This window comes from Excalfactoria chinensis, chromosome 3 (assembly GCF_039878825.1).
Source record: "Excalfactoria chinensis isolate bCotChi1 chromosome 3, bCotChi1.hap2, whole genome shotgun sequence".
Taxonomy (NCBI): Eukaryota; Metazoa; Chordata; class Aves; order Galliformes; family Phasianidae; genus Excalfactoria; species Excalfactoria chinensis.
This window is the reverse complement of record NC_092827.1, coordinates 103,022,775-103,041,114: the sequence shown is the minus strand read 5'-3', so window position 1 is coordinate 103,041,114 and position 18,340 is coordinate 103,022,775. Positions and strand designations below refer to the sequence as shown.

General features: G+C 39.9%; 1 protein-coding gene across 3 annotated transcripts in view; it reads right to left on the bottom strand.

Annotated features, from left to right (window-relative positions):
- The window catches only part of XPO1 (exportin 1), a 36,948-nt gene extending 18,841 nt beyond the window's left edge, over positions 1 to 18,107 (bottom strand). Inside the window, exons 1-9 of one of the 3 annotated variants that reach the window (XM_072331281.1) lie at positions 17,956 to 18,093; positions 17,562 to 17,674; positions 13,837 to 13,968; positions 10,280 to 10,381; positions 6,054 to 6,126; positions 2,941 to 3,002; positions 2,820 to 2,864; positions 2,557 to 2,738; positions 55 to 103 (exon numbers count right to left, since the gene is read on the bottom strand). In XM_072331281.1, coding sequence (XP_072187382.1) covers positions 55 to 103; positions 2,557 to 2,738; positions 2,820 to 2,864; positions 2,941 to 3,002; positions 6,054 to 6,126; positions 10,280 to 10,381; positions 13,837 to 13,962 — 639 coding nt within the window. In that variant the 5' untranslated portion in view covers positions 13,963 to 13,968; positions 17,562 to 17,674; positions 17,956 to 18,093. Of the gene's footprint in view, positions 1 to 54; positions 104 to 2,556; positions 2,739 to 2,819; positions 2,865 to 2,940; positions 3,003 to 6,053; positions 6,127 to 10,279; positions 10,382 to 13,836; positions 13,969 to 17,561; positions 17,675 to 17,939 lie in introns of all 3 variants that reach the window. The other 2 variants (XM_072331284.1, XM_072331282.1) reach the window with 2 other exon arrangements.
- Positions 18,108 to 18,340: the final 233 nt, after the last annotated feature.

Below are 18,340 nucleotides of genomic sequence, written 5' to 3'. Positions count from 1 at the left end.
AGGTATGACTGGATGGAGGTAGTGTGGAAGAAGTTACAAAAAACTAATACTTACCATCACGAACTGACACAGCTGAAATATCTGAGAGAACTCATTGCACATGCTATAAAAAAAAATAAAAAAAAAAAATGAAGCACTATCAAGTTGAAAAACAATCCAAACTCTGCTTAATAAAGTGTCTGTGACCACAAAAAAGGTTCTCAACACCTAGAAATCCTTGGAAGCATTCAAAAGCAACACTGCTTCTTTACAAATGACTACAACAATACAGGGAGCTTAGGGCAAAAGGGAAGGCAGAGGAAGGAGACATCCTAGGGTGAGTCTCCTAAAGGAAGACCAAGTAGACGAGGGCCTCTATAAACAGACAGGAGCTGTTTCACATTCAGAAAACATGCTTCTCATGGGGGACTTCAGCCACCACCCTGATATCTGCTGGAAGGACAACACAGCAGTGTACCAGAAATCAAAGAAGTTCCCGGAATGTGTTGATGCTAAGTTCCAAGCAGTACAAGAACCCACGAAAAAAGGTGCTTTCTGGACCTGGTCCTCACCAACAAAGAAGGGCTGGTGAGTAACACGAAGCTCAAGGGCAGCCCTCGGCTGTAGTGACCACAAAACGGTGGAATACAAAATCCTTAGGGTGCCAAAGACTTTAGGAGAGCAGACTTTGAACTCTTCAGAGACCTGCTTGGCAGGGAGACATGGGAGAAAGCCCTGGAGGGAAGAAGGGCCCAAAAAAGCTGGTCTATATTCAAGGAACACTTCCTCCAAGCCTGAAAGCAGCCCATCCCAAGAGAAAGAAGGCTGGCAAGAATGCCAGGAGGCTTCCGTGGATCAACAAGGAGCTCCTGGACTTACTTAAGCCCAAAAAGGAAGCCTGTATGGAGTGGAAGCAGGAGCAGGTTACCTGGCAGGACTACAAAAAGGCAGACAGGGATCAGACTAGGAAAGCTACAACACAGACAGAATTACATCTAGCCAGGGACATAAAGGGGAAGAAGAAGAAATTCGATACGTATACCAGAGATTTAAAAAAAAAAAAAAAAAAAAAAAAAAAAAGGTCAGGGAAGGTGTGGGCCTCCTCTGGAAAGAAACTGGAAAACCTGGTCAGAAGGGAAACAGAGAAAGCTGAGGTACTGAAGGACTTCCTTGCCTCAGTCTTCACCAGCAAGGGTTCTAGCCACACCACCCAAGATGCAGAAAGCAACAGTAAGATCTTGGAGAAGGAAAATCTGCTTGCTCTAAGTGAAGATCAGGTTAAAGACCATCTAAAGAACCCAAAGGTGTACAAGTCCATAGGACCCAATGGGATCTATCCAGGAGTTCTGAGGGAGTTAGCAAATGAAGCAGCCACGCTGCTATTCATCCTATTTGAAAGGTTGTGCAAGTCTGGTGAAGCTCCCACCAATTGGAAAAGGGGAAACATAACCCTCATTTTCAATAAGTTTAAAAAAAAAAAAAAAAAAAAAAACAAGATCCAGGGAACTACAAGCCAGTTAGTCTCACCTCCTGCACCGGGCAAAACTCCTTGAAGGCCCTACTGTGGCACATGGAAAATAAAGACAAGGTGGTTGGTGGGTGGCAACCAACATGGCTTCACCAAGGGCATGTCACACCTGACAAACTTGGTGGCCTTTTACGATGGAGTTACAGCTCCAGTGGATAAACGAATAGCAACTGACATCATCAACCTGGACTTGTGCAAAGCGTTTGACACAGTCCTGCACAACATCCTGGTCACCAAGTTGGAGAAAAATGGATTTGATGGGCAGACACTTGCTGGAGAAAGAACTGGCTGGACACTCACACTCAGAGAGTTGCAGACAACAGCTCAGTGTCCAAGTAGAGACTTGTGATGAGTGGCATTCCTTTGGGACCGAATCTGAGACCAGTGTTATTTAAGATAAGCAACACGGGCAGTGGAATCAAGTGCATCCTCAGCAAGTTTGCAGACGACACCAAGCTGAGTGGTGCAGATGACATGATAGAGCGATGATATCCAGAGGGACCTGAACAGGCATGAGAGGTGGGCTCACACCATCCATATCAAGTTCAACAAGGCCAACCGTATCCTGGCCTGCATCAAGATGAGTGTGACCACTCTACTCTGTTCCTGTGAGACACCATCTGGTATACTATGCCCAGTTAAGGAGCCTCCAACACAAGAAGGATATGGAATTGTTGGAGTGGGTCCAGAGAAGGGCCGCAAAGACAATCAGAGGGCTTGTCCCTTATAAGGACAAGTGGAGAGCAGAGGCTCTTCAGCCTGGAAAAAAGAAGGCTCCGGGGGAACCTTAAGAGTGTACCTTAAGGGGGCCTTCACAGAAAGCTGGGGCAAGACTTTTTGTACAAAAAGGCAAGTAGCAACAGGATGAAAAGCTAACGTCTTTCAACTGGAAAAGGTGAAGAAAAAATACAAAAATAAATCAGTAAGCCAGTTAGATCTCAGCTATGAAATTAGATGTATCCTTTTACTGAAGACCTACCAAGAGAAACTATCTGTCAGTGACCAAAGTATGTGCTGTTTATTAAGGATATATTAAATAATATACTTGCCTGTCTTTCAAATGCTTTGCTTTCACTTGAGTTATCTGGCCGCTGGAGAAATCAAACACTTCTTCACTCAATAGTTTTAGGATCACCATGTTGTTCTGACAAAGGCTTTCACTAGTCCTGCTTGCTCCTACAATATCACTTATAAAAGTTGGCCAGTGCTTTGGCCATTCCTGTTTCAGAATCTGAAAAGTGAAACACCCGTATGTTAGGTACTTAAGCAAAACCAAGTACTCTAGGACATGACTTAATGCTTTCCAGCTTACCTGAACAAGAATCATGTTCAGTTTCCCAATATACACCTTCTCTTTCTAGAAAACGGAAAAAACAAGTCAGATTAGACAAAATATTTACCTCCCTTTCTTTCCCCTGAAAGAATTCACTTACTTCTACACATGTTGGATCAGACGATGTCTTGATAATTAGGCCAACAACATACTTTTTTATACCTGCAGAAGAATTGAGAAATATTTTAACTTAGCCAGATGTCATCAATATTGTTTCTGACGCGAGATTCTTGACATATCCTTAAAACAATGGTATTAGGGTGCAAGGCAATGCTGAGTTGATTCAACCCACTTTACAGGTTACATGTGCTTGTGCTGACTGGCAAATAAAATGCTGTTATTGCTGATAACATTTCAGCCTATTTACACATGTGTGAACATCTGCAAAGGCGTGTGTTTTTGTTATTACTGAGACAATATGATCTTAAGTTATTTAATGAAATAAGAAAGGCTCAAGATTAGTAATTAAATAAGTTACTATATTCACTGAAGAAGAAACATCCCTCGTGGTGCTGACGAATTTTCTACTTATCAGCGCCTAAGGTAAGCTCACATTAACTATACATTTTCTATGTGGCTCAGGACAATTCCTCTTCTCTGAATGCAGTTCAGGCAATCAAAAGGGTTGAAAACTCATGTTTTAGAGTACATATGTATTTTGGTATTCAACTTAATGAAGCCAAAACCTATTTGATGTATCATTTTCTATTATTTCTTCAATGAGATAACCAATAATACAGACAAAACACAATTATTATTATTATCTAAAGTTATGACCTAACTGAAATGAATGCCTTATTTTAAGAAATTTCGTTTTTCCCCAGCCACTACTCTACACTATATAACTTTCCTAGTACTTCAGCAAAATTAGTCTTTTTTTTTTTGTTTTTTTTGCATTCTGGGCCTCAGCAAAATGAACAGTTAATTCCATTTTTTGATTGCAATTTCGAGACATTTGGAAACAACACACGTAGGAGTTATGCTATTAGAAGCATATCACTCAGTAGCTGCTTTGCAGGTTTTTCTGATGACAAATTAAGCTCTTCATTATTATCAGTGAGGATCAGTACACACTAATCCAAAAGAATACTTGATAACAAAATATACCCTTGTCAAGCACTAGTCTTAGCCTGGCATCACGGCTATCCACCACCTCCCCCCCAAAAAACACAAAACCTCACATTTTGATGAAACGTTGAAGTATCCAAATAGTATGTAAGAAGCGTTCAGTGCCAGAAGCTAAACTATTTGTCTGTTGAAACTACTGAGAGAATTCAACTTGTTGCAACTCTTTCCCGTTCTAAAAAGAATCTGAAAGTGAATGCTGTTCATAAGAATGCTGTCCTGACATTCAAGTTGCCTATTTTTTATTTTAAATCTTTGCTGCACTAATAGAATTCAACCATTCATTTGCAGCTTCGATGCCACGCTACCATCAATCCAGCCTTGAAAACACCTGCAGATGGAAATAGCTGCTAAGCTCCAAAGCTTACCCAATGAAAAAAGAAAATAAAGTGGCAACTACAGATCAACAGACAATGTCAAAGGTCTGACAGTTTTCATATGTCATGCTCTGGGCTTCTGAGCTTCTCCATTCATTTAGCCAGTGGTCACGTTTTTAATCTCTCAAATGTATCAGCGACTGAAATCTAATGTCTGCTTTTTTTTCCTTCCTGTACAAACTGAATCAGACATACTAAATTTTACAAAGTAAGGTAATAAGCAAAATTAATTGATTTGTGAAGGGCTTTGTTACAAAGCAGCTTGTTACACTGAACTCTGGTTTCCTGCACTCCCTATTTTACTAGTTACAATTCAAACCAGAAAATGCTGCCAACCAATGGAGGCAGAAACTTTAATTCAGTCTTCTCAACTCCCAGGTAATTAAACTGTCCAAATAAACTAAGAGCAGTTATCATCTACCAGACAGCATAATAAAAACAAAATCCCAGCAACTATTACCAAAGACTAGATCAAACTGGATGAGAACTTCAAGACCAATATGGATCAAATGTCACAGTACACGAGGCATTTGACTGCTCTTCTACTGATGTACAGGAAGAACAGAATTAAACGTGACCTGACTGATTTCTCCTAAAATAAGTTAATTTTACAATTTCATTGTGGCTTGTGAAAATATTCTAGAAGAATTTATTTGGAGATATACATCTGTTGGGATGAAGGATACTTTTTTCTTCAGCAATCTTCAGAAGGCAGGGAAAGCAAAAATAGAATACTTTGAGTAAATTATCATCAGGTGATTACACAACTTCAGATAGTAACTGTATCTTGTAATGTATTCAGCTACTTACTGCATCTGCTCAGATGCATACCATACCTACTAAAAGTGAAGAAAAATATAAAATACCATCTCAAATTCTGGAAATGATGTTTAAGTCACATATGCAAAATTTGGCATCTGAAATCTAGATGTGATAACACAATCCAATGTATGGGCAAGCATCACCTCAGCACCACCACTTACACATTCTATACATTAAGTATTTTTAAAACTTGAAACCACTTGTGTACTCTATTTTAGGCACTTCTTCAGTCCCAAACTATTAAGTAAGCCTATCTCTTCAACTTCTCCTATTCGACTATAGTTTCCTTCAATAGGCATCAATAAGCTGACCGTAACTAATTCAACCTACTGATTCCTCACTGCTTTGCTCCAACAGCCAAAAACTTTGAGAAGATAACTTCTAAATGCTAAAGCTAAGTGTTCATACCCAGGAAAATGGAAACCCGTGACATTTAAGTGAAAACAAAATATATCTTCAGGTTTCTCCCTCAGTTACTCAAAATGGCACAACTGCGTTCAAGCCTTTTTTTTTTTTTTTCCCCTATAAGTCCGTAAGGCTGCTTCTAATAGAATGCTTTCAACAGCTTTCAACAGCTAGGCTACATCTGCCACTCTTTTAGTGGAGGTAAGGAAAATAATCACAAATGTTTAAGTCTCCCTCTCCAAAAATGTATCTTCACTGACATTTACTATCACATTTCATCAATAAACTGGCAGTGAAACTTCTGATCACATCTTCACAATGTTAAAAACAGCTCACAGCAGAACACAGAAATTCAATTAATGAGTTCTGAAATCAGTATTTAATAAAGAAGAACAAGTATAGAATGGTGACAAGTTTTGAAAGTAGTTCTACTTAGTGTTTCTGAAAAAAAATCTAAGAGGTAACAACAAAAATCTCTTCCTACCTTCACACTGGTTCCTTGGAAGAATCTTCCATCTTGTTTTTATCACATTTTCCAAGATTTGAAGTCCATAATACTGAAATTGGAGAACAGTAAAATGTGAGCATGTTACTGTAGAACTAACTCACTGTCAGGATTTTCATTCAATCAGACATTCACACGTAACATCTACAACTTCAAGAATATTAAACTAAAAAAAACTATTAAATATGCCTATTCACCCATTTACTCAAGTTTCATGCATTTTTTTTTCCTTTTACTTTTGCTATACTAAATCCTGCTGTTTGATCATGCTCACACCAGAGGGAAAAGAAAAAAGCTCTCTGGTAGACAATTTTGGCCTTCTGGAAAGGAAGAAGTAGCAGCCAGATATGGATTTGCATCATAAATGACTGTCCATACATTCAAGTACTATCACAACCAGGCTCCTAAAATATTTAGCAGCTTGGACGGTCTCAAGTTTCCTATCATTTCTCTAAGAGCTGAAAAAAATAAATAAAAAAAAACCATGTCTCATCATCACATGTTCTGAAGCTGGCACTTTCTAAGGAAAGTATTTCCCAAACTTCACTGGTGTGTTACTTTAGGAACAGCAAGACAACCCACTGGTTTATTCAACCTCAGTACCCACCCCAATATGGCAACTATTTAAAGATGAACTTTCATGCTCAGTCAAAAAGCATGCTTAAGTTCTTGGAAATTATTTTTTACCTTTCAGGAATTCCTTCCTAGGTTCTTTGCCAAAAATGTTCTATTTGCAAAGGAATTGGTAAGGACGCTCCCTCTGCCCATTTGTCCCTACTGTCAACTCACAGTAACAGGGAGAGAAGTTTTGTTGTGATCAAGGTATATAAAACCCCATTAGCATGAATAGACAGCAGAGAAAGGGCGATGAGGAATTTTGCAATAGTTTTATCAGCTTAAGATTAGGAAGAATAAAATAAATCACATCAATACCTGAAAGGTAAATTCATGTTTATACAGTTGAAATTTTGGCTGAGAATAAGAGTTCTTCTTTAAAATGGTTAGTTGTTATATAAAGTAGGATCATTAACATTTCGACCAAAGGGATCACATGGACTTCAGCTTAATAAAAAAATGCACAAAAGAAACAACAGAACAAACCACAATGTAGGTTGTCCCAAACTACATTGTTCTATTAAAATCTTTGCTGTTTTCATCTTAACATAACCTACATTCCCCACATGCTTCCCTCTGTGACACAAAAACGTCCACTAGATTCATGTGCAGATCCTGGACTTGCAAACCAGTGTCATCTTTTGAGATGTTGGGGTACAGAGAAAAAAAATTGAAATTATGGAAAATCAAAGTTTTTTTTTTTTTCTTCAGTGTAAGCAATAAAAGTTCATAAACTGGATTTTAATCTGTAAGTTTACAACAGTTATTAAACACAAAAGCTAAATTAAATCAAGGGAGCATTGATAGGGTCTGGCAGGAGGGAAGTGACAGGACGAGGGGAAATGGCCTCAAGTTGCGCCAGGGCAAGTTCAGGTTGGATATTAGGAAGAACTTCTTTACAGAAAGGGTGGTTAGGTACTGGAATAGGCTCCCCAGGGAGGTGGTTGAATCGCCATCCCTGGATGTGTTTAAGAGCCGTTTGGATGTGGTACTCAGGGATATGATTTAGCAGAGGTTGTTTTTTGTTTTGGTTTTTTTTTTTTGTTTTTTTTTTTTTGAGATGGGGTACTGGTTAGGCTGCGGTTGGACTTGATGATCTTCAAGGTCTTTTCCAACCTGGATAATTCTATGATTCTATGATAAAGAAAAATATATGAAAACTGTAAGTAAAATGTTTCACAGGCAGTGACTTCAGTCACTCATATAGATGTATAAATGCCATTTCGTACCTGACCTACACTAAACAAAACATTTACAGAAGCTTCTAACAACCTTGGGAATATGACTACTTATATAAGACAGGGTTAACTGTCCTGAAGCAGAAGCTAGTTGTTTTATTTCTAGCTTCTATAGGCACACATATTAACAGACTTTCCATGTAACAGTTAAACAAAAATGCTGTTTCCAAGCATTATTTTCCCACAAGTCAACTTAATTGACTTTAAAAATCAGAATGGCATTTTACAAGAGTTAAAAATTTTTTAGAAATTACAGGCAGAATTCATCTTCAGTCTTTTTTTCTCCCTTAGAATTTCATTCTAGTACTAGAGGTGTCTGTCCTTTTCTTTAATGAAAGTTGCCACACCTTTTTCCCATTTTGCACCAAAGAACCCAACTTAAAATCATATACTTAAAAGCCATAAAGGTTTACTGTCTATGTTTCTACAGAATTTTGCCTGTGTTTTGAGTTCTGCCTTCTGCAAGACTCTTGTTCATCTCCTCTCATCTTTGGTGCTAGTATTATTCATTTCTAATACTTGTGAAGGAAATGAAATGGGAACAGTAATAAAATCACCATAAATGACCTCTACCCATGCACCCTTCTTTTCACATCGTGTTAAAAGTGTGGTGTGCTATTTTTTTCATTGTTTTGCTGCTTTTAAATTGAAGTTACTTTTGATTGAGCAGCTGCAAAAATTTGTGTTATCTTCATACCAAGAAAATACCAAAATATAAAAAAAAAAAATCACCAATCTCAATTTTAAGTTCTGCCATCTTTAGTATCAGAGGTATTTTTATTAATTCATCAAACAATATGCGTAAACATTTAAACTCAGCATAAAACAAGTCTTGCCAAAATGCATTTTCTCTTAGTTTATTTCTAATTGTTTAGCAGCAACTCACTACCAAGTTATGAAGATGAGGGACAGGTAACAGCAAAGACTGAAAGAAACCCTATAAAATGATCCCTATGGTAGAAATTTCTATGATAAGATACCCGTATTACTTACTCTATACACCAAATCCCTTCCCTCCCACCTCCCAAGAAACAAAAACAATTGATGAACAGAATTCAGTTAAAGGGAATCAAAAGGGTAGACCTTGTGGAGGCCTGCCGTCAAAGCCTAGCTGTGTCAGTTGCACAGGAAGACACCCCTTTTCTTCCTATTACAAGCAATCAACATAATGGAACATTATGATTAATATCAGGTAGTGTTAACAGCTTTAATTAAAGAAAAAATATGATTGCATAAAAGCCAAATGTCATAGTGCATAAATTTAGCACCAAATCATTTGCAATTTATGTAAATGGAAGAATTCTTTACCTGTTGCTTTCTTTCTGTTCCTCAAATCATCTCATTTTTCACAAGACAAATTTGAGTTTTTAAAAATACTGTTGGTAAATCAACTTAAAAATTAGTAATGTCTGTCAGTATAATAAGCAAAGTTTACCAGGCAAGCAAACAGGCAAACACTGTTACTTAATGGTTAGCACTTTGAGGAAGTTCTTTAAATTCTTTTTTCCTAAACTTTAAACCAATGAAAAGAATTGAACTCTTTCATGAATACCTCCTGAATTCAGAGACCATCCAACCATGATTATTTCTTTTCCAACACAGTTGTGTATCAAGCAGAAAACCATGCCTATCAATTACTTAGGATAATAATTATCAAACTTAAGACAGTGGAAACATTTCAATCAACTTTTCTGTTCAATCTGCAGAAGTCTTATTCTAAGGTAAAACCTGTAAAGGTATTGTCAAAAACTGAACGCTATCCCTTTGACACTATCACAACGGATTGATTTACAATGGCAGTACAAAGCAATTTTGTTTTCTATAATAGTAAAGACTAATCTCGTACTACAAAGAGTTGGAAGTGCTCAACTTTCATCAACTGTTCGAAATAGTGGCCTAATACTGTTTCTATTTTGTCTTCAATACTCTTAGGGTCAAATTATCTCCTCAGTTGCACGCACATGGCTCTCATTCCCATCAAAGACAGCCAAGCACTTAAACAAGAACAAAATGTAATGAAAAGCCTCCTAGAGCCACGTGTATACACACCAGTCTTTGAAGTGGCATTATGCACGTATATGTGCCTTGAAAAAAAATAAAAAACCTATTTCCAATTCAGCTCTTCCTTTCTTTCTCTTCCTTCCTTTGAAAAAGGAGGAATACTCTTGTGAACATAGCGGGAGATTTAAGTATTTTGTCCACTTACAGTTTCTGTTTAAAGCCACCTTTGGTAATAAGACAACAAAAATGTGGTTTGAATCAAAAGTCTATGGCTAAAAATGAGATACCTTCCTCAAAGTTCAAGAGTGGAAGAAAGATGAAAACCAAATAAATAAAAGTTTATTTGCTTACTTTGGTATTCATATTCTGAGAGAACTCCAAAATAGTATCAACTCTTGTCCATGCATCAGGATGTTCTTTTAAGTGAGTCAAGACTTCTTGAGCCATTCTTTGCTAAAAGTTTGAAATAAATAAATAAATAAATATGGTCATTTTAGGAAACATGTATATAGCATAACTAAATATATTAACATCATGTCACCTTTAAATCAAGTATTCAGGACTTAGAACAAAATGAGAAGCAATAGGTTCACAGATTTCCTTTTGTCAATTACAGCTTATTAACAATCAAATTCAAGAAATGCACTAGTGCAAGATGGTCACTGACTTACTTCCACTCTTCCATACAGAGCGGTCAATCTAGATCAATACCAAACGTAAGAAAAGCACACTCAAGGAAAGTATACTAGAGATGGAAGCTGTCCTCCTTTCAAGAAACCTTCTGGATAAGATTTTATTCAAGGGCACCCTGGCTTTCTTTCTCATTTTATTTTGAAGAACAACTGAGCAGAACCAAAAGTCTCCATTTACCCTATTTGAGAGGAATCCCCTTATGTTTTCGCTAGCTCATAGAAGCAGAAACTACTGGGGGGCAGCAGGCCAGCTGGTCATGCTAGTCCTTAGGTTTTTCCTTGAGACTGACACTGCCAATTACTAGATATCACAGCTCCAATAATTTGCAAAACCTTCTCATCTGAGCCAACTATGCATAAAAACAGCTGAACTCATTTCAGGTATCGTTTTCAGGCCTTCATTTTCATAAGCATCCATTTTAGGAAGTCTAATGTTAGCCATTTTTAAAGATGCAGCGTACTGACAAACCCTGCTGTAAACTGCATGACCTACAAGCACCGGACACTGCCTTTCAACAATATGAACATCTTCCAAGTTACAAGAAACAAGTAATGTGACAATTAACAGAACTTAACTCATTCTTTCACTGCCGTGCAGATCCAATGCAATGGACTTAAAGCAGTTACTACTTTAACTTCCTCAGTTACAACTTTATTACAGATATGCAGATTTCTAGTTAGTTGCAAGAGTGTACTTGAGCTAGTGGGGAAAAAGGAAATCAAGACTCAATCAATAGGAGATCAAATAAAAATTCCGAGCTGAAACAGTAAGCAGCAAGGATATATGAAGTATCTGTGCAATATCAGCATCTCTACTTAAGACAACTCACTATAGTATTGCGCATCCTGGGAGGTGCCATATTCACTAATACCACACATACATTTGTTTTTACTTAAAAAGGCAGTACAAGCATATTCATACAGTTCCACAGAGGTAAAATATTCAGCAATTTTGATGTAGTTCAGCTGTACTAAGAGGGAAAGAATCACTTCCAGGCTCAACTTGGGCACTTTTTTATACTAAACCTTCTTAGTGCTTCTAATACAGGTGACATCACAGAACCAAACATCAATACCAACAAGAATATCCTTCTCCCATGTCCTATAAAATACACTCCCTTACCCACTAATATCTAACATGACTGGACAGCATCTCCTGTTTCATACAAGCAGTAATGCCTGACCAGGATTGAAGCCTCTGTTTTGTTGCCACAGAAAGGAAAAATCAGCAAGTAAAACCTTTCAGAGCACATGACAGTCTAACAAACCAATAGAATCTAAGTGTCTGTGATGAGCATAGCTAAACATCTGTTTAAGTTGTCTCAAAACTTATCACCTGTTGGAGCATTCTTTCTTTCAGAAAATACATGGGGGGAAAAAAAAAACAAACAGCTAATAGAGAAAAATCTCCAAGTCTAGGAAAGAACAGCTTTTATTTACCTACAACAGATCTTCAGATAATTTTGCAAGCAGGAGTAAGAATTAAGCAAAAGACAGGAGATATTCAGAGATAAGAATTAAGGGGAAGACCACAAATACATTTGAAAGCAAGTTCAGCATGAGCCTTCCAGACCACATCCTCAACTTTTTCACATTCCAGAAATTCTAAGTATTTTAACTTTTAGCATACTCAAATTCTATTATTCTTGCCTCCTTTCATCTCATGTTCAGAGCTGTCACACCTTACAACAAAGTGCTTTTCCCTGCAGGGACTTTCAAACTTCTCTTGGAAAAAAAGTAAAACCTGAAAAACATCTGGGCCTCTGGTAAAGTACTGAAATAGCAAACCAAGTAAACACGAAAGTTTAACATATTAGTACATTTATCTTTAAGTTTATATCATTATTCACTTTTGCCAATTAACTGCTTCCTTGTGCAAAAGTAAGGCAGTTAACTGGCCTACAACTAGATAAGACTACCTGTTTAGGCATTAAGAGTGAACTCTTAATGGCAAGACGAGCAGAAATGGCCTCAAATTCCCCTAGATGAGGGGAAATGGCCTCAAGTTACGCCAAGCTAAGTTTAGGTTGGACATTAGGAAACACTTTTTTACAGAGGTGGTTGAGTCACCATCCCTGGATGTGTTTAAGAGCTGTTTGGATGTGGTGCTCAGGGATATGATTTAGCAGAGGGTTGTTAGTTAGGGTACTATGGTTAGGCTGTGGTTGGACTTGATGATCTTCAAGGTCTTTTCCAACCTGGGTGATTCTTTGATTCTAACTGAATGCTTACTCAGTAATGTAATACTTATACGTAACTTGCTTAGTATAAGTACATAAGTTTACTGAAGTTCACAGCTTGCAGTCTAAGGCTTTCACTGAGTTAAAGAAAGGAAGGTCCCCAGTTCTGGCCAGAGGATAATAAAGTTTCCTCCCTCAGCAGAAGATACTAGCAAGTTAATCAGAAGTGCATCCCTGCCAGCATACAGAGGAAGGATCCAATGAGGAATAAGAAGGCCCCGGTTCCAAGCATTACTGTTGGTCTGAACCTACACGTAAGGTGTGATTGCTTGATTCTATGATAGACAACAGTTTTAAAACAAGTAAAAAGGTCCAGTATAAAAATTTAGAAGAATTTGACCCAAATTCCAATGTAGTAACCCTACAGTTGAAATGAGTGGAAAGAACTGCGTGCTGGAATCTACAAAGGGCATTATCTCAGTGGAGTTGCCCTCCATGATGGGACTGCTAACTGCGAGTGGACAAAGTCTCTGGTGGTATGAGTGGGACCCTATGAAAGATGAAGCAAGGGCTGATTTAAGTGACACAACTTCTCCTAATGCAAGAACAACGGCAATTTGACCACCATACTTAGAGTTAATCCTTTAGTCTTAGGACACTACAAGCACCACCTGTATTTAACTGGGACTTCACAATCCCATCCAGAATAGTAACAGATAATTCAGACTTTCCTGAAACACTAAGGCACAGAGGGTGAGCTGCAAGCAAAGATGCTCATGCTAAATTGCACTTACTCATCTCTTATAACAGAAAAAGGCACGCTAGGTACAAAAACACACTGTACTAACATTTCAATATTAACTGCACCAGGACTACTTTAAACACAGGCATACAAATCACTAATGATATTCTTGTCACCAGCACAGAAAAGCCATTAAGATTAATATTTTTATTCAAGTAAATTAATTTTGCTCAACTGATTTGCTGCTACAGTGTTAAACACAGTCCATAAACACAGGATCCAAGTTCACATTACCTGTGCACCTTCTCCATGGTACAAGCAGTTCACGACATTGTCCAAAAGATTGATATCCAGTTTCTGATTAAAATCCAGCAGCTGACGAGCTGCATGGTCCGCTAACATTGTCATAATTGCTGGCATAGATTACTGAAAAAAAAAAAAAAAGAAAAAAGAAAAAGATTTCTTCAATGAATAAATTTATTATCAGACACAATCATATAAAGTTCTGCCACTAGAGCACATCATTTAATTGAGACAAGCTATCTTAGTAGTACTGAATGGCACAACACTCCCACCACACTGCTAAGCAAGTGACAAACCTGTACTTAAAATTCATACAGTACTACCTTAACCTAACTCTCAGGGTGTTCATCAAGTACAATACGCAATGGCAGTTTAACCAGTGAGCTATATAATCAAGCAAGCTAAGCAACTTTTTAGTAAGTAGGCAGCAGCCCCTACTATTCTTTGAATATTTGTAAATGTTTGGTAGATATATATCTAGTAACGCTACAATCAGAACGCATCCTAGTGATCACAACAAACTTCTAAGCTTTCAAGGCAAATGTGCACATCTGCAAATCCAGTTCTGAAAGCTTCTCAATGAACAGTTAACAGGAGTGAAACATTATCTATGTATTTGGTAAAAGCTAAACAGACCATTTTTCATATACTTGGGAAAACAGCTCACCAACTCAGAAGCAAGAAATTATCACTGAAATTAAGCGAGGTGCCTGCTTGAAGGCAATCAAGATGTGACACTTGAAGGCATTCAACAAGTGACAGCAAATTAAGTGTACCACATTAGAGCACCTAGTGGAATTTACTGAAAATCCTGCTGCAGTTATCAGGCACTTAACACCCCCAACACAAGTATCAACTCCACATCCCAGGCCTAGTAGGTCTGCATTATGAAGACAGTCAGGTGGGCTGTACACCATCGTGCACGTACAGATGCTTACCAGCTGGTGACCAGTAGAAGATGAAGATGCTCAGACTGTAAGCAAGCAAGCCAAAAGCCACAAAAGTCACGCATCAGAAGTTATACTCCACTCTGGTCTTTTTATATCACCACCCCTATTGCAGCAGCTGACCGAGTGCACTGCACTCCTCCCCCAGTCACCAATAAATATAGCACTTTTTCCTACCCCCTTTTCTCTATAGCAGCTCTCAGCCATTCACGCTCATTTTCAGTCTTTCATAGAACTACAAATTTCATACTGAAATTGAGAAATAGCCTGAAGTCTGGAGAACTGCAAGGTCACTCAAGAAGTTACATTTGATCCTGCAGCACATTCAAAGATACCATCCGTAACTCTTCTATAAAAAACCCCATATGCACTCGCACACACAAAATAAATAAATAAAATCAACAGACCCAGAGCAGCCCTACTTCAGAGTAAACTGGAAATCAGTTCTGCTCTTACTAAACAGCTTTATGTGTGAATAAGAATGAATGTAATTCCTTACTTAAATCTTATGCTTAAAAATAAAGAGCAAGAAAAACCTGTGACTCAAGTAACTGCTAAGTGAAAGTCCGATAGTAACATGCACTGGGAGAATCTTCTGTTTAGTATGTACTTTTGCAGGTATTATCAAACGGTTTTATTTTGATACAGACATAAAGCAGAGTTTTAAAAATATACATTTTTCTTATATTTTGCATGAAAAGAACTCATGTAAATATTACTACTGCAATCATTTTTAAATGCTAACATCATCATCCTATTGACCTTTATACAATACCTACCCAGAAAAGCATGAGGAAATAAACATCAAGTAGAAACCAAAATTAATTGGCCACCACATCTCCACCCAACTCCAAAAATATTCCGAACTGTTAAGTATGAAAGCAAACAGAACAGCAGCAAAAGCTGATTTCCTTTCACTAACTTATAAGGGTACTTAAAAATTTCACCTGGAAGAGAGGCAACAAGCACTGGGAAGAAATCTAGCCCACTAACAGGCAATGCAGCTCAGAGCGTTAATACTGCTGCCAGACACACGTGCTTCCTCATCCTCAACATCTGCCCTCATGGCTGTGGCATGAGCCAGTGAAGCAGCTTCTAAACTATAAGAACGTTTTACATTGATGGTCCCTTGGACAGAGCCACACAATATGCATCTGGGCCTTTTTCAGCAGTTTTTACACAATCCTAATGCTATGAATCATTATGACAGTTTTTTAGGTAACAGAGATGAATTGTTTGTAGAAGGTTCCTGCCTACATAGCAAGACCACTCCACAAGGCCAATACTGAGATAAGAACCGGTTACAGCTAGTCCTTGGTACAGCAACCAGCGAAGTATCCCACAAAGGAACTTTCCATCCCTAATAAGGTTAAAAAAAGACCAGAGTTCAACTAAAGGACATACTGAGATTACCACCAGGGTTCCAGAAATACCCCCCCAGGACCCCTAGTACCACAAAAGACTGGTGTATGTGCAAGGAGGTGGAACACGATGTCAATGATTTTAGGAAATAGTATTGCATATGGATACATTTTATGGGAAAATTATTATGTATGTAACACAAGTAATGTATATAAGCTGAAGATTTTCTGAACCAAGTATGGATATAGGTGAAACAATCATCCATGCACCTGCAGCACAATGAAGAATACCTGCTTCTTAATATCAGGTTGATCTTAGGAAGTTTCATTCAGACAGAAGTTAGGAACCAAAAGGAACAGCCACATGATGAGCAGAAGCCATTAACCAAATGAAGGCAAAAAGGAAGGCAAAAAGGAACAGGGTCCTTTGCCACTCCCAGCATTATCTTCACACTGACCTGCCTACTAGCAAACTGACTCAGAAACGGCAGCTTTGTGGTCACTATCAACGGCAACTGGCTCTAATTCCAACTACCAACACTGGGCACACACCACGCACATCACACCTTCCGTTCACTTCTCTTCTTCTGCACTCTCATCCCACCATACCTGGACACGAGCAGCTTTAGACTTCTATTCTCACGTCAACACAAATGAGTTCTCCAACATTAACAATAAATGAGGTAATAGGAAATAGAGAAAAAAAAAAAAAATCTCAGCTACATATGTAGTAAGAATATGACATCTACCGAAGGTCAAATGAACTGCATTTGTCAAAAACTTTACACAGCTATCCCAACGCTCAGTGACACAGGACCTTCAGCTCTACACAACATTTATCTTCTTGATATAAACTCAACTCACTCACTATGTCCTGTGGAGGAACAAAACAATCATTTCACAACAAGAAGAGTAGCTGAGGATTTACAGCATTCTCTGAAGCACGGCTTCTACGTGACTACATGAGGCTCACCGGGACGATCACTCGAGGCAGACAATCTACCCGCCGCCCCTTGCAGAGAGCCGGCCGCCCCACCGCAAACCACTCCGTGCGCACGGCATCCAACGCACAGCGTGGCTGGAGTTCACCACTTCATCTACGCGTGAACGGCGCCCGCCGATAGCCCAGCGCCTTCCCGGGACACGGCGGCCCCGGCAGGGACAGAGGCCCGGCCTTGCGGAGCGGCCCCTCCCTCCCTGCCCGCGTTCTATACGGGGCCCCCACGTGACGCGGGCGGACGTTTCAATACTGCTGCACAGACACACCAAAATATTTCTGGAAACTTCCACTCGTAATAATTCACAGACTAAGGGCCCCGCCGCTCCCCGCGCCCGCTCCTGCCTGCCGGGCTCCTCGGGAGGCCCCACCGGACTCGGCCCCACCGCTTTTCCCGCGCCGCCCGCTCACCTTAATGCTTCTGTGACCTTTTGCTTCAGAAAGTAAGGGGTGGGGGATTCAAGTTCCTAACCTCGGGGCAAAAAGCATCACAATAGAGAGAAAAATAAAAAGGCTACCCTCCCCTAAAAAAAAAAAAAAAAAATTAAAACTGAGGTAAGAAGAGGCTCCGCACACCCGGCCCCCGCTGGCCGCCCCCCCGCCGGCGCCGCTCCCGCCCCCACTCCTCCCGGCCTGGCCGCGGCAGGGCACAGTTCGGCCCCGGCAAAGCGGAGCCCAAGCGGCCGCAATGCGCCCTTCGGGCCCGGCGCGTGGTCGCGAGGTACACCGCCGCCCCGGGGGAGGGGAGAGACACGGAGCTCGATACGGCGCCGCAGCCACCCGGCGCACCTCGGGGGAACTCTACCTTCTTTGCGGCCGCGGCTGCGTGACGACTCGACTGCGTCCCGCTTCGCTGGCTCCAGGCCTGGGCCCTTGCGGCTGCTCCTCCCGCGCCTGCCGCCCTTCTTTCGGCCTGGCGGGCCCTCAGTTCGGCCCCATGCCCATCCCCCCCCCCCCCCCCCGCTCAGCGCTAAACTTCGTCCCTCAGCTGCGCCGGCGGCTTCCCCCACGAGCTCCCCCGTCAGCGAGACGCGCGGCGGCGGCAGCAAGAGCAACGGCGACTGAGCACGGCGCCTCTCCCCCTCCTAATGCCACAAGCTCGGAACCGGCTCAAACCGGTTCAGACTGGGAGATTCCATCTCGGTTTAGTTTTCAGCCCATGGCGCCGCGGAGCGTTTGGAAACCTCAGG